At 46.0% G+C, this 16,398-nt stretch overlaps 2 protein-coding genes across 6 annotated transcripts; one reads left to right on the forward strand and one right to left on the reverse strand.

Moving 5' to 3' along the window:
- Positions 1-659: 659 nt before the first annotated feature.
- On the forward strand, positions 660-9,262 carry LOC133116785 (caspase-8-like). Of its 2 annotated transcripts, none has more exons than XM_061226719.1 (10): positions 660-800; positions 2,278-2,683; positions 3,091-3,190; positions 3,632-3,770; positions 6,002-6,063; positions 6,662-6,716; positions 6,885-6,976; positions 7,248-7,380; positions 7,663-8,209; positions 8,876-9,262. In XM_061226719.1, exons 2-10 carry the CDS (start codon positions 2,385-2,387, stop codon positions 9,003-9,005), a joined length of 1,557 nt encoding a protein of 518 aa, XP_061082703.1. In that variant the 5' UTR covers positions 660-800; positions 2,278-2,384; the 3' UTR covers positions 9,006-9,262. The 2 variants fall into 2 exon arrangements, with proteins under 2 accessions (XP_061082703.1, XP_061082704.1); XM_061226720.1 differs by having other exon boundaries at positions 2,307-2,683.
- A 716-nt stretch (positions 9,263-9,978) lies between these two features.
- LOC133116786 (caspase-8-like) lies at positions 9,979-13,778 on the reverse strand. 4 transcript variants are annotated; one of them, XM_061226724.1, is made up of 7 exons: positions 13,759-13,778; positions 13,606-13,714; positions 12,198-12,493; positions 12,030-12,061; positions 11,703-11,808; positions 10,943-11,441; positions 9,979-10,380 (listed from the first exon to the last, which is right to left on the reverse strand). In XM_061226724.1, exons 3-7 carry the CDS (start codon positions 12,478-12,480, stop codon positions 10,221-10,223), a joined length of 1,080 nt encoding a protein of 359 aa, XP_061082708.1. In that variant the 5' UTR covers positions 12,481-12,493; positions 13,606-13,714; positions 13,759-13,778; the 3' UTR covers positions 9,979-10,220. The 4 variants fall into 4 exon arrangements, with proteins under 4 accessions (XP_061082708.1, XP_061082705.1, XP_061082706.1 ...); XM_061226721.1 differs by having other exon boundaries at positions 12,144-12,493; XM_061226722.1 differs by lacking the exons at positions 13,606-13,714; positions 13,759-13,778 and adding an exon at positions 12,796-12,859 and having other exon boundaries at positions 12,144-12,493.
- Positions 13,779-16,398: the final 2,620 nt, after the last annotated feature.

Consider the following 16,398-nt stretch of genomic DNA (forward strand, 5'->3'; position numbering starts at 1 on the left):
GAGAGCTTATTAATTAAAACATTCAACTACCATTTTATCTTCTCTCTACACAGGTGCAGAAGGTAAAATGGTCTTATGAGGTTCACTAATAACAAATTGGTATTGACAATGTAAAGTTCACAAACTCATATCGTCCTCTTCACCACAAAAACATTTGAGTGGACACAAAGGCAGTAAAGTTTAACGTTGCTGGCTTATTTGGAGAAGACCTGTGCAACTATGACACTGATTAAAGACACAAAATTGTAGGAGTGCTATACTTTCAAAAGCTATCCATTTTGATTGGTTAATACTGAAGAGATTCTGTAGCTCTGCTCCAGTGTCCTGCACTGCATTCCAGAAAACTAAAGCATGCGTCTCTGCACCATGGGACTACACACAAAGTAATCTTTCCTAAAGAGAGATTATTGGGTCATTTTTGACGTGGTCCGAGTGTAACTGGAGATTGAGAGGAGGTATCAAAGTGTTACTCATGTTGTCTTCTTTACCGAATGGCCAACATGTTTGTGTGACAGTAGCGAGTAAAAGCAGTAAATATTGTAGCAATATTGTAGTTAAATAGTATAGTTTGGACTGTCAAAACTTTCAACCCAAAAGTCCCGGTAGTCGGGAAGTTCCGCGTAAACGAGAATGCCAATGACGCTGCGCTGTATCGGCAAACTTCCTGCTAACTTAGTTCTAAAGTGAAACTGGAAGTAGTAAGGGAGTTAGTCGGGCCAATAACTGAAGTCTCTTGATAATTCATCGAGTTTTTATTTCATGCGAGTCAGTAGCCCCTATATTTTGTGAATACGTTACCGGTAAGTGAACATTATTTGTTACAGTTACAGTTAATAATCGACTGGTGCTAACATGGAACACATTTTTCAACAGTTTTGTCGTTTTGACATTACAAAGACACCAAATTGTAACTGTTTTGAATGTTATTAATCAATTATTGACTTCTTAAAACAGTGTTAATCGCAAGCTACTTTGTTATTTCCTCAGCAGCCTGTCTTGTCAACTCTTAGGGTCGATTCTGCATTTAGTTTTAAATGTAGCGAGCTAGCCACTGAAGGAGACGTAAACACACCGCGCTAAAACTCCCAACGATAAATTCATCGACCACCTAATTCCACTCAATTTAACAGAAAAATACCATTACCAAAGTGAACATTGTTAAATTATAAAACTCATATATGTTATATTGGCGGATAAATGTATTCCTTTACTTAATCACCAAGGGGATTCACCTCATTGCGTCAGACCACACGGTGGAACTAATGTGGTCCACAGTTTCAAAGTTGTCTTTTACACACACAGTAAGTTTACGGTTCGCGACCTCCCGACGTGGCTTTACCAGGACCTAAAGGGGGTGGGGTGCGATGGGACTTAGATCACCGAATTTCTTGTCTTATGATTTTTGTCTTTCAAACATTGCTTTTTTTCTTTCAATGTTTACTTCGCATAATCTTTTACTTGAAGTGACAGTATTTTACTTCCAACAGCCACAACACACAGTATGAAACACTATAAACACTATATAACGACTTTTTGCAAAATGGTGGTGCTGCAAATCTATTTGCGTGTGTGTCTGTGTCCAGTATGGAAACCAATACAGAACATACAAAATAAATGTGCAAATGTAAGGGCCTTGCAATTACATATGCTGCTGTATCTCATCTGCAAATACAATAATAAACAAGACGCAGTATGAATACAAATTCAGCAAAAGCGCTGACATTAGTTATTATCCGGAGGAGGCACTGCTATCTGTATCCTTAATGTGGAACAGTAACATGTTTTTCCAATTGTTCAGCCCTTTTAGAGAGGCCCATCATCACAAACACTCACACATACACACAGAAATCCAAAAGGGACTCAAGTGTGCGGTCTTACCTTAACGCCTGCCTGCATGACTCCAAAAAACATCCCTCATTTTCTTCATGGTTACTTCGTCTTCCTTGCCTGGACTGGAAAAAAGGGCGAAACCTTAGCACAATATAAGCAACATTAAAAAAAACCCTTTCTTGGTTTCCTACAACCTATACAAATCTGCATATTTCATACAACCTCTTAGCAGGTTGTGCAGCTTTTAGCTTGTCACACAAAATAGTCCTGCCATCATATTTGTAAAATTTTACAAATGACAAATTAAAAAAATGTATTCATTTATATCTGAGAGATTGAAAATGTCATGGTCACGTCTCCCCAGAGGGCTGGGGTTTTAGACCCAGGTGTAAAGCCTTAAAGCACGGGTGCATCCCAAAACTAAAAAAGTATGCTCCTCTCCTCCAGTCGACGCCTGCCCTTATACTTCTCGGTAGGAGACGAGGTGGTAGCGGAGGAGAGGAGGACACGTTTTTCTGAGCATTGGGAGGCCCCCGCAGCCGTCACGCAGGGGCATGGACGCCGACACGCTGCTGAAGATCGACGGCGACCTGGACTCGCAGGAAGTGGAGGAGCTGAAGTTCCTGTGCAGGGAGCACGTGCCGCATAAGCGGCTGGAGACGGTGGAGGCGGCGCAGGACCTCTTCCTGCGGCTGCAGGACCAGGACCTGCTGCAGGACCGGCTCTTCCTGGCGGAGCTGCTGCTCACCGTGCGGCGGCTGGACCTGCTCCGCCACCTGGGCACCTCGCAGGGCCAGGTGGAGAGAGCGCTGAGCGCGCGGGCGGGCTCGTACTCCGGAGTCTCGCCCTACAGGTGGGCCCCTTTCCGCCTCTGACGGGAGTCAGCGATAGGAGGCTGATGACCCGTTACCTCACGAATGGAAGCTACCCGCTATGTGGTTGTCGCACTGCAATGTTTTCCTTTTTTGTTAAATAAGGCAAAATATTGGCTATGAGGTGACAGTTTGACTCATTTCAAGATTTTTATGGGTCAAGCAAACTGTAACTTACAGTAAAACAAGCTCAGATCTTTTATTTGACAGAAAACAATAAGATTTTAAGTCTCATTCCAAGACACCTTTTTGCAGTGTGTTTTAGGACTGGACTGCTTTGTACTGCTTTCTGACTGAGGCTCTGTGGGTTAAATTTAACCGAATAGAGGTGTCAGTTTAGCTGAAGAGATTGTACTGTGGCGCCATTCTGACATGTTTTCTGTTACAGGAAAATGCTGTTTGATCTGTATGAAGACGTGACAGAGCCAATTCTCAAATCCTTTAAGTTCTTGTTGAGGATTCCTCGCAACAGACTTGAGTCCTGCACAGTGAGTGCCTACCAAACACTGACAACACCACCCAACACAGGCTGCGAATGCAGGCAGTAACCCCAAGCTGTGTGTTGTTTACAAGCTGTGTGTTTTATGTATGAGAGGTGCATGTTTACGAGCTGTGTGTTTTATGTATGAGCTGTGCATAATTTTTACGAGCTGTGTGTTGTTTTCGAGCTGTGTTATTTATGAGCTGTGTGTTTTATGAATGAGGTACATGTTTTATGTATGAGCTATCGATTATGTTTACGAGCTGTGTTATGTTTATGAGCTGTGTGTTGATTATGAGCTGTGTGTTTTATGTATGAGCTGTGTGTTATGTTTACGAGCTGTGTGTTGTTTACGAGCTTTGTGTTTACGAGCTATGTGTTATATTCATGAGCTGTGTGTTTACGAGCTATGTGTTATATTCATGAGCTGAGTGTTCCCTGTATGCAGAGCTTCTTGGATGTACTAGTGGAGATGGAGAAGCAGGACATACTGAGTGCGGACAAAGTGGATGAGCTGCAGCGGGTTCTTCAGGAGTGTAGCAAGCCGCTGGCTGGCAAAGTGCAGACGTACAAAGAGCACCTGCCAGGTGAGACAACACACCTCCACTCCCCCCTCCGCAGCCCGTCACTCACACCGTCACTCACACCGTCACTCACACCGTCACTCACACCATCACTCCATCACTCACACCGTCACTCACACCATCACTCACACCATCACTCCATCACTCACACCGTCACTCACACCGTCACTCACACCATCACTCACACCATCACTCCATCACTCACACCGTCACTCACATCATCACTCACACCGTCACACCATCACTCACACCATCACACCGTCACTCACACCGTCACTCACACCATCACTCACACCGTCACTCACACCATCACTCACACCATCACTCCATCACTCACACCATCACTCACACCATATCACACCGTCACTCACACCATCACACCGTCACTCACACCATCACTCACACCATCACACCGTCACTCACACCATCACTCACACCATCACTCCATCACTCACACCATCACTCACACCATCACACCGTCACTCACACCATCACTCACACCGTCACACCATCACTCGCACCATCACTCACACCGTCACACCATCACTCACACCATCACTCACACCATCACTCCATCACTCACACCATCACTCACACCGTCACACCGTCACTCACACCATCACTCACTCCATCACTCACACCATCACTCACACCATCACTCACACCGTCACACCGTCACTCACACCATCACTCACACCATCACTCACTCCATCACTCACACCGTCACTCACACCATCACTCACACCATCACTCACACCATCACTCCATCACTCACACCATCACTCACACCGTCACTCACACCATCACTCACACCATCACTCCATCACTCACACAGTCACTCACACCGTCACACCGTCACTCACACCGTCACTCACACCATCACTCACACCATCACTCACACCATCACTCACACCATCACTCCATCACTCACACCGTCACTCACACCGTCACACCGTCACTCACACCATCACTCACACCATATCACACCGTCACTCACACCATCACACCGTCACTCACACCATCACGCACACCATCACACCATCACTCACACCATCACTCACACCGTCACTCACACCATCACTCACACCATCACTCCATCACTCACACCATCACTCACACCATCACTCACACCATATCACACCGTCACTCACACCATCACTCACACCGTCACTCACACCATCACTCCATCACTCACACAGTCACTCACACCGTCACACCGTCACTCACACCGTCACTCACACCATCACTCACACCATCACTCCATCACTCACACCGTCACTCACACCGTCACACCGTCACTCACACCATCACTCACACCATCACTCACACCATCACACCGTCACTCACACCATCACTCACACCGTCACACCATCACTCACACCATCACTCACACCATCACACCGTCACTCACTCCATCACTCACACCGTCACTCACACCATCACTCACACCATCACTCACACCGTCACTCACACCATCACTCACACCGTCACTCACTCCATCACTCACACCATCACTCACTCCATCACTCACACCATCACACCGTCACTCACACCATCACTCACTCCATCACTCACACCGTCACTCACACCATCACTCACACCGTCACTCACACCGTCACACCGTCACTCACACCGTCACTCACACCATCACTCACACCATCACACCATCACTCACACCATCACACCGTCACTCACACCATCACTCACACCGTCACACCATCACTCACACCATCACTCACACCATCACACCGTCACTCACTCCATCACACACCGTCACTCACACCATCACTCACACCATCACTCACACCGTCACTCACACCGTCACTCACACCATCACTCACACCGTCACTCACACCATCACTCACACCGTCACTCACTCCATCACTCACACCATCACACCATCACTCACTCCATCACTCACACCATCACACCGTCACTCACACCATCACTCACTCCATCACTCACACCGTCACTCACACCATCACTCACACCGTCACTCACACCATCACTCACACCATCACTCACACCATCACTCACACCATCACTCACACCATCACTCACACTGTCACTCACACCATCACTCACACCATCACTCACACCATCACTCACACCATCACACCATCACTCACTCCATCACTCACACCATCACTCACACCATCACTCACACCGTCACTCACTCCATCACTCACACCCATCCCTCTTACCTGTCACTCTTTCCTGTCCTGTTTTTTCAGCAAGGGGCCCCACTGTGCCGTCTGTCCCAGGCCAGGGATTCCCTGGACATGTGAACTCACAGGTGTGTTTTCTGAAGCCTGGGACTCTTGACTGGTATACATGGGAACGTTGCCAACATACATGGAGAGAACATTCTTTCAAAAATAATGAAATTCATAAGAGAAAAGATATAAAAGATATATATGAAAGATATAAATTAAAAAGCAGTAAACTGTTAAATAAAACAGTTAAATCAAATGAATGTGACCACCATTCGCCTTTAAAGCTAAAACATCAGTTCTCATAGGTAATTGGCTGGTAGGTTGTTCCAAGAACATTGGATAATTTGCAGTTTTTCTGTGGACTTCTGCCCTCTTACTTGCTTCTGGCTATTCCGGTAATCCAAGACAGCCTTGATAAAGCTTTTATCTGAAAAGTGATCTATTACTTAATATATTACTTTAACCAAATTTAAGCAAAATCTCAGATGCCTAAGACCTATGTTTAATAACTTGTTAAAAACTTTCTGTGAGAAATCTTTTTTTAACATGCTATATCTCATTACCTGTGATCTTTATTTTAGTCTGGCTTTTTTGCTCATTTGTATATCATCTAGTGCTGGTGAGCACTGCATATTTAGTCCATTTTGGGATATATTCATGTTTATTTCAAACCTGCAGCCCAGAGTGCAACAGCAGAACTACAGGCCATCTGTCCAAGAATCCAGTCCCAGCGGTGAGTTTCTGCAACCGATACCCACCCACCTCCCTCTTACCCCCTTAGCCAACCCTCACCCCCTGCACCTCACAGCTGATGAAACATGATTGTGTGTAATTTAGACAATCTGGAATATTCTATATCCTGCCAGACAGATTCACTATCGCTGTTCTTCCTGCTCTCCAGGTGTGTTCACTCCTGTGTCTCTGACCAGTGTCTCTTCTGGTGAGAATCAGAGCCTGTATCTGGATGCTAGGCCAGAACACCCACCTGATGAGGTAAATCACAGCCAATGAAAGCAGCAATGCAATTTAGCTCACACCAGCAATGCTAATATCTTACTTGTATAGTTAGCACTTTTCACATTAAAAAAAGCAAAAATATTTACTCATTCAGCTAGCACTAAGAAATGCTAGCCTTGAAAATTGAATTGAAATTTTACTTGTGTGGACAATGCACTCCATTTTATCTGCGGGACTCAACAAACAAAAGAACAATACAAGTATGAAGTAACATTTCTGACCACTGAGCTCATTATTCTTTCTATAGGACCTGGAAGATTATTACAAGACAAGCAGCCAGCCCCTCGGCTACTGCCTTATAATCAACAACTACAGCTTTAAGGAGGCCAGAATGAACAAAGTCATCATGGGAGACCGCAAAGGGACGGACCAGGACGCAGGTATGGAACGTCTGTAAGGCACTGACATCCATATTTCAGTGTACACCACCGGCCCCCTATGGTTAATTGAGGGCCACATTGTGACCAAAAAAAAAAGAAAAATTGCTATCTTTGATTCGGTCCCCTGCGATCGACTGGCGACCTGTCCAGGGTGTATTCCTGCCTTTCGCCCAATGTATGCTGGGATAGGCTCCAGTCCCCCTGCGACCCTGTTCAGGATAAGCGGGTTAAGATAATGGATGGATGGATGGATGATTCGGTCCCTTCACTCTCCGTCCACAGAGGTCTTGCAGCAGGTGTTCTCCCGGCTGCACTTCCAGGTGGAGGTGCGGAGGGACCAGACGGGGGAGGAGATGCAGCAGGCGGTGTTGGAGTTCGCCAGAAAGGATCACAAGGCGCTGGACGTCTTTGTGTGCTGCGTGCTCTCCCATGGGGAGAAGGGCTCCGTCTATGCCGTGGATGGCACGTCGGTGCCCATCCGAGCCCTCACCCTCCCCTTCACCAGCACGCACTGCCGCGCGCTGGCACTCAAGCCCAAACTCTTCTTCATCCAGGCCTGCCAAGGGCAGGACCTGCAGCGCGGGGCCCTCATCCAGGCCGACGGGCCGGGCGAGGAGGAGGAGGAGGAAGAGCTGGAGGAGGAGCAGGAGGAAGAGCGCGAGGACTACAGAGCTGATGCCGGCCGCATCCTGCCGGACACTGCTCCCGACGACTCGGACTTCCTGTTGGGAATGGCCACGGTGGAGGACTACCAGTCTTTCCGCAGCGTCACGCAGGGGTCCATCTTCATCCAGGAGCTCTGTCGTCAGCTGGTCAGGGGCTGTGAGCGGTAAGTAGGCAGAGCCACACTCTGTTCTCTGCCCTGTTCATCTTGCCTGGTGCAACTGAGACAACCAAGAAGACCAGAAAGTGGGGTCGCAAAATTTTGAGAGCATCTCATAGGTTCCGATACACCGGACAAGCTGAGTAAAGTGTAGAAAAGTACGATTACGATTATGTGTTTGACCCAGGTCTGCTGCTTACACAGGATATCCATGTGAAATATAGGGCTTTAGCACACTTAAGAGACTTTTGGTTGGCTTTGTTCAATATAGACAACACAGGTCATTTATGTAGCACATTACATTGTGCCTACAGTTCACCGTCACATCATGTCCAGTTTCAGCAGATGCGTTTAACTTAAGCAAACTCTCCTAGGTCTAGAGGTCTAGGTTTTCAAATTAGGGCTGCCATCAATGCATTTGGTGAATTTCAAGTGAGATAAATTGTGTCTTCCGTCTTCTATCTAGTAATGACAGAGCAAGACTTTATGATCCAAAAAAAACCGTATGCTGCAGCTCAATGCTTTGAGAAGTGGAAAGTGTTTTGTTTATTCTCAATGGCCCTTTGGAATCAGTGATTGACAGCACACTGTAGCCACACAGCAGTTTCAGGGCCCAAAAGGCTAAGTGCAAAAGGTGCGCTAATGGTGAACTAACAGTCTGGCATGTTGCAGGAAAGAGGATATTCTGACCATCATGACCAGAGTTAACCGGGAAGTGAGCAACGGTGTTTACCGGAAGTCCAAGCAGATGCCGGAGCCCAGGTACACCCTGAGGAAGAAGCTGGTCTTGCCCATAGACTGATGCCCCCTCCACTGTGTGGGGCCCCTGCCCGCAAACGTGCCAGCACGCCCAGTGCCAGCCGGACTTCCCTGAAGCCGCCACCGGAGCGCCAGATTTAGCAGCTTCCGTTTTAGAATGATAAAAATTACAATGAGATGTTTTTCTTGTTTGGCCGCTTGTAATCAAAATGTGAGCACTGAGTGTTTGAGTGGGGGAAATGTACAGTACAAAATGTATGTGTGTTTTTGTTCCTTCCTTAAAGCAATACAAATACACATTTTGCTGAACTAGCTTTCTAAAAAAATGCTTGTGTCTTTCTTATATTTCAGCAGACACCATCTCATTTTAGTTTGTAAACCAGCCTGTAACTAGTGACTATACTTATAGGTTGCGAGTTTCTCTAATGATGTGCAGCTTGCAGAGTTTTTTGTGACGTTGCCTACACACATTCTTTCAACTGCTATGTTATATCGAAATGACAAGTAAGAAATTCCTTGTTGGGACAGGGCCACTCACAGAATCATTACCGTTATTTTGGTGAAGGTGAGCATCTATAGCATTCATCCCTTTTATCTGTGACAGCGATGACGAAGCGTGATGGTTCCAACAGGATGGAGTAGGCCGGCGTTGAACTGGGTCAGGAAGTTGTTGCTTAGTTTTGTGAGATGGTGTCCCCTGTCTATGGACCATCAATGCATAACGCGTCATGTCAAGACCGCCTGGGCTGCTTTCAGCTCTGCCACCAATCAGTGCTCACCCTCTGCCTTCACCCACCAATCAGTGCTCACCCTTCTGCCTTCACCCACCAATCGGTGCTCACCCTCTGCCTTCACCCACCAATTGGTGTTCACCCTCTGCCTTCACCCACCAATTGGTGCTCACCCTCAGCCTTCACCCACCAATCCATGTTCATCCCCCAGCTTCCAAATATTACCACGGCTAATAACTACCACAGAAAAAAAGTGCAAAACAAAAAATAGTCACACAAAAGATCTTAAAATGAACAAGAATTTAATGCCTACATTTGCATTCCCTTAAATTGTAAAACAGTACATCGTGTCCTTGAAATTTTTTTTTCTACACAACTATAAAGACGAAGGGGTGTTTTATAAAATATAAAATATAAAAATGCCATAAAATGCAAAAAGGTGAAAATAGTTTCTTTGCATAACAGGGAAGTGCATAATAGTTTGTTCTAAGACTGGGTGGTTGTGTGGAAGGAGCAGCCATTTGGGATCAGACTGTGGGTACAGGGAAGACCAGCCTCTTCCTCAGGGTGAATCTGGGTTCAGGGGTCTGCTTGACCAGCTGGGGGCCATTCTGGCTCCGCAGGGCCCCCTCTCGCCCGCTCACTTCCTGGTTGACGCTGGTGAGGATGGTCAGGATGTGCTCACCCCTGCCATTGGAGAAACACAGGATCAGCATGTGTGTGAGCATGCGTACCACATATGATATCACCTTATTCTGGGTGGCTTGGATAACTTGAATCCCTCCATTTATCTCCCAAAATGAAATGGCTACTCGTATTAGCCAGCAGGGAGCATCGCTGCAGCCTCTGCTGTTGATGTTCTCTTATGAAATCATTTTGGTATTTTGGTAAACCTGGATGATTCCTTTTTTTTCACCCAGTAAAACTAAATGTTCTCTTCGTACTTCAGAAACTAAGTCCAGATACTGCGGATACAGATGTGACATATACATACGAGAACGAAACATTAATTTGTGTCAATAAAACAAGCAAAAAGTCCATAGGGCGGACCGCAATCCTGTTTAAAAAAAGTGTCTTCATGCATTTTCTGACACTGGCAAATGCATACTGTAATTTTAACCCCTATCCCCAAGCCCGCTACTTTTTCAGCTGGATGATTTCAAATCTGTTGAACACCCTGCAAGGACCCTCTGTCCTTAATTTGGGGGTCAAGGGGGAAGTGTGAGGCTTTGGGGCTAAGGGGACTCACCTGGGACAGGCCTCTCTCAGCTGGTGGCAGAGGGACTGGATGTACCAGCTCCCACTGACGGGGTTTCTGATGGAGACACACTCCTGAACGGTGGCCATGCCGACCAGGAAGTCGGAATCCACGGGGAGGGTGTAGCTGTGAACCGGGAAGGTGTCCGTCTCTGGGTGCGTGCCCCCGGCGATGCAGTCAGCCTGGACGGTCACAGCCCCCTGCACCCTCGTCCCCTGGCAGGCCTGAAAGAAGAACACCTTGGGCTTGTCGACCAGGGAGGGGCAGCTGGCTCCGTTGAAGAGGGAGAGGATGTCCTGGATGGGGACGAGCTCGCCGTCCTGGCCGTACACGCCCTGCTCCGTCCCGTGGCTCAGCACGCAGCACACGAAGCAGTCGTCGTGGTCCGTGCAGCTGAACCGCCGCAGCGCGGCGCGCATCTGCCCCGCCGTCTGGTCCTCCAGCACGCTCACACTGAAGCCCAGCCAGTCGAACACCTGCCGCAGGGCCTCTGCCACAGCCAGAGAGAGGAGAGCGGACATGAACAACCGCAGCTCACCGGCATTATCGCCCTCTAGTGGGGAAATATCGCTGGGTATGGATGTTTGAGTGCGTTAGTGAGTGTGTGAAAATGAATGAGTGACTGACCGTGTTATGAATGTTTGCTGAGGGAGTAGCCTTCAGAAGAAACCACAGGAATCTCTGTGGCAGCCTACCCCTCCTGGTATCACAGCCAGTCTATACCAGTTTCCAACTGAATCGACATACTAACCAGCATCTTGGCTGGATCCTTGACGCTCATTCAGGTTCTTGAAGTGCTCATTATTGAAGATCAGGCACTGACCGCGTGGCACACTAGTCATCCTGTATTCACTGAGCTACAAGAGGAAGCGATGGACATTTGGTCAGTGAACTCACAGGACATACTGAACAGTCCTAAACTCAGAACACACTTTAGTCACCAAGCATATCGTTTGCCGAAATGTGACGGGGAACAAGTGAGAGATGAAAGGTGAAGTGTTGGCAGGGCATTGTTGAGCGCTGTGCAGAGCGAGTGGGGGAAGGCAGAGTGCCACCTTGTGTCAGCAAAGGAGCTTACCTCTGTGTTCTGCGTCTCCTGGATGGGGATGTCTGAGAAACGAAAGAACAGAGATTAGCATTTTTCTAAAAGGGTTCATAGTTATATATTATTGTACCCTCTGGCCCCTCCAACCTTTGCTGTTGAATTTCTCAGACAGAATCAGGGTGCTTGTTGTGGAGCCAGTACCTAAGGCAGCAGCGGAGCAGAGCTTTTTCAGAGGAGGGAAGGTATCCTGGACTTCTGGCTTCTGTAGGAGGGTCAAGAAACGTTGGCAGGTGTCCTCTCCCTTGTCCATCACCTTGTCCAGCAGGTCAATGACTCTCCCCTCATTCGACCGCTGAATGCTTCGCATGTTGCTGTACTCCCGCGGGGTGATCAGCGCCCCCTGCTGGACATGTTGCAGAATGTAGTCCGGATCCGACATCAGCGCTTCTGTCAAAGGAATCTTCCTCTTCCGAATCTCCTGCATGCTGGCTGTTTTTCTGCACGAAAATGACCAGTCTGAGTTAAATAATGGATGTAATAAACGCACAAACAATAAATAATCATATTTACACTACCAGAATCCATCAAACTCGGAGGATAAGGTTCTCTCTGACTCAGCGTATCGAATTGCATCTACATTATTTGGTGTTAGGTGAAATCTGTGTCATGCTAGGTGTAATTGTTTTGCATTCAAGAAAACCCCTGATTCACCAAAAGAGGTGGATACAAAAAAGCGTGTCTACAGACGATATCTACAGACGATATCTACAAAAAAATTGTTGCGATAAAAATGCCATACCCTTTCAATCAGTTAAGTTCTTTAACAATCCGACACTTCCAGATACTCGCAAAGTGAAACTGACTGGCAAGAGGGAGAGAAAAGGCGTGCCTTTTTGTTGTTCGTTTAACTTAAATTTAACCCTTCTCAGCCCAGCTAGGGAAAATGTTGATTACTTTCCTGAAGGAACCCGAAAAGCAACAATACTGATTGAGAATCCTCCAGCTATTACCTGTGCTTATATATTTTCAAGATGCCAAATATTTTATATTTAACTAGGAGTGTCCTTCATCCATGCACGTTTGGTTAATAATGTTCTTGTGAATAGGCCATTAATTATTAACGTAGGCAACAGTAACTCGAGGAAGAAAGGACCAGCCACTGGGCGAATAGGGTCAAAGCGACTGACACCGTTCGCAGGGGAGTCACCGGTTGTTGTGCCAAACGCCCCAAAACCTCTCACGGACGGCGTGAAAAACACAGGAGGTAAGTATTGATCCAATTATTTTACAAAATCCCCTCGACAAAAATAGTCAAGATGCAGCTGCTCGTTTATTCAGTGCTGCGGCTTTAGGTGAGGTGAGATGGCTGAAGGGTGTGGCACGCGGTACTATTGGGTTTCAGCTCAAATTCAGCATGCTCCGGCAACACACCTACCGAGCAACGGAAATTGATGCTTTTTCCGGTCCCTGTGCAGCTAAACATTTATGTTATATTTATGTGGTTCCATAATCAGCGATGAGAGGAAAAATCAACCATGAAACAGACCGCAAACGAGCTCAAGTAATGTGCATCAAGTAATGTGAATGGTTATTTTCAGATGCAACTCACCATACGCGAATACCGTAGTTTCGTTTTGATCGAGCGTCCAGCATTAGCTTGTAAATAGTTTCCCGCTAACTATTTTAGCACTCTATTGTTACAAACAAGCACACCATATTACCATTACACGAATGGGCGGTCTCCGTTCATGAAAGTGATGGATAACTGGCAGAGGACGGTGTAGGCACAGTTCCTATTCATTTAGTTATGTAGGTACAGGCAAGCTAACCATTCCCAATTCAAGCATGCTAGACTTTCCTCAGAGTATCTATGCCATCGAGATGTACAAGAACATCTCTGCTTTCCGATCCTCTTCCCTCGTTGTTTTCAAATGACTTCCCGTTCCTGTGCTCTATCCAACCAGAAGAGCAGAATGTGTGTCGTTGCCGTGGAAATTTCATGACGCTTCTTTTTCTACCTTAGGCTCGTAAATGTGTCAAATCCCCGAGAGGATACGAATATAAATGATAAAAAACGATTTTTCTTCCTGTAACATTACAGCAATCACAATTTCACGCGTTAACATAGCCAATAATGATAGCCGAATCGAGTAGCTATCCTCTGCGTTAGACCACTTAATGCACAGGATAACAGGTCAGTTTGTCATTTTGCCACATTATTGTCTCTAAACTGTTGAATGACATTTGATGTTTTATCAATGTTAGTGCCGCGCATACCCAGAAAGTTACACATAATACAGCAGGTGTATGTGTATCTTGAGAACAGTTTATTGAAGTACCAGTGCTAATTTTGTACTGTACCGTGCAAAATTAATAAACAGTTGTTTTTTTTCGAACCGAGAGTGAAGGATACAACACCCGAAGATTCTACAAAAAAGTGCACTTATTCTGCCTCATGGATCTCGACGTGATAGGTACGTAAACTCGGAGATGAATCAAAGTGTATCTGGTATCTCTGTATAACCTGTATATCAATATCATTGTCGTGTGATGTGACGTGTAACTTGTGTACGTTGTGCTTGCACATCTCTGCGCCAGGTTGAGATGGAATATTAAACAGTTTACATTTTGTACTGTACTAAATAAAATAAAAGGTACCGCACCAAACATTTATCAAAACGGCCAATAGCCGCGGTTTATTCTGAGGAAATAATGACCAAGAAACTCGCAGTCTGTGTTCCAGAAGTGAAAATAGCTGCTAATGTAATGTGATTTGTATTTGAAATGCCGTTTACTTAATGGCCAGGCTGCATACAAATATCTATATATCTGCATATATACATATGAAATGTACATAATTATCCTGCTTTAAATTGTTAATATAGGAAATCCAAGTGTTAATTCTAATTGGGCACTAATGGGGTTTGCCTAATAATATCAAGACACAATAAAACAAGATTAATTCATCGATCAATACTTTTAAAAACACACGCTTTATAAGTTATGTGCAAATTGTGGATGTTCTATATATTAGGGCTGTTAGCAAGTTGTAGTTTTTGTAGTGTGCTCATGTTTTTAAATAAGTATTTTTTTAATGAACCTGTACATTTTATAAAAACAATAGCGTGTTGTTCACTCATCAGAGCAAAGTAGGGAAAATTGGAAAGCATCAAATTGAAAGCATTTTCTTTGCTTAAGTCTTACCTGTAAGGAAAGGAAAACAAGCAGACGCAGATAGAAGCCTGTTCTGTGCTCCGTGTTCTGTGTTCCATGTTCTGTGTTCCATGTTCCGTGTTCTGTGTTCTGTGTTCCATGTTCTGTGTTCCGTGTTCTGTGTTCTGCATGCAGAAGGGCTGAATGAGGTGGTGCCTGCCGTGTACCGCGCTGCCTTCAAGCTCCGGTCCCTGCAGAATCTCTGCCAGAGTGAGTGCCCCACCCTCCGCTCTAGGGCAGGGGAGAGCCACACAATCTGCACACCTAAGCCGCACGTTACTCTGTCACCAAGGAAACGCCTGTCTGCCGTGTCAGTGATGTTGCATTTGGTGAATTTCAAGTGAGATAAATTGTGTCTTCCGTCTTCTATCTAGTAATGACAGAGCAAGACTTTATGATCCAAAAAAAACCGTATGCTGCAGCTCAATGCTTTGAGAAGTGGAAAGTGTTTTGTTTATTCTCAATGGCCCTTTGGAATCAGTGATTGACAGCACACTGTAGCCACACAGCAGTTTTAGGGCCCAAAAGGCTAAGTGCAAAAGGTGCGCTAATGGTGAACTAACAGTCTGGCATGTTGCAGGAAAGAGGATATTCTGACCATCATGACCAGAGTTAACCGGGAAGTGAGCAACGGTGTTTACCGGAAGTCCAAGCAGATGCCGGAGCCCAGGTACACCCTGAGGAAGAAGCTGGTCCTGCCCATAGACTGATGCCCCCTCCACTGTGTGGGGCCCCTGCCCGCAAACGTGCCAGCACGCCCAGTGCCAGCCGGACTTCCCTGAAGCCGCCACCTGAGCGCCAGATTTAGCAGCTTCCGTTTTAGAATGATAAAAATTACAATGAGATGTTTTTCTTGTTTGGCCGCTTGTAATCAAAATGTGAGCACTGAGTGTTTGAGTGGGGGAAATGTACAGTACAAAATGTATGTGTGTTTTTGTTCCTTCCTTAAAGCAATACAAATACACATTTTGCTGAACTAGCTTTCTAAAAAAATGGTTGTGTCTTTCTTATATTTCAGCAGACACCATCTCATTTTAGTTTGTAAACCAGCCTGTAACTAGTGACTATACTTATAGGTTGCGAGTTTCTCTAATGATGTGCAGCTTGCGGAGTTTTTTGTGACGTTGCCTACACACATTCTTTCAACTGCTATGTTATATCGAAATGACAAGTAAGAAATTCCTTGTTG

Source organism: Conger conger, chromosome 17 (assembly GCF_963514075.1).
Source record: "Conger conger chromosome 17, fConCon1.1, whole genome shotgun sequence".
Lineage (NCBI taxonomy): Eukaryota > Metazoa > Chordata > Actinopteri > Anguilliformes > Congridae > Conger > Conger conger.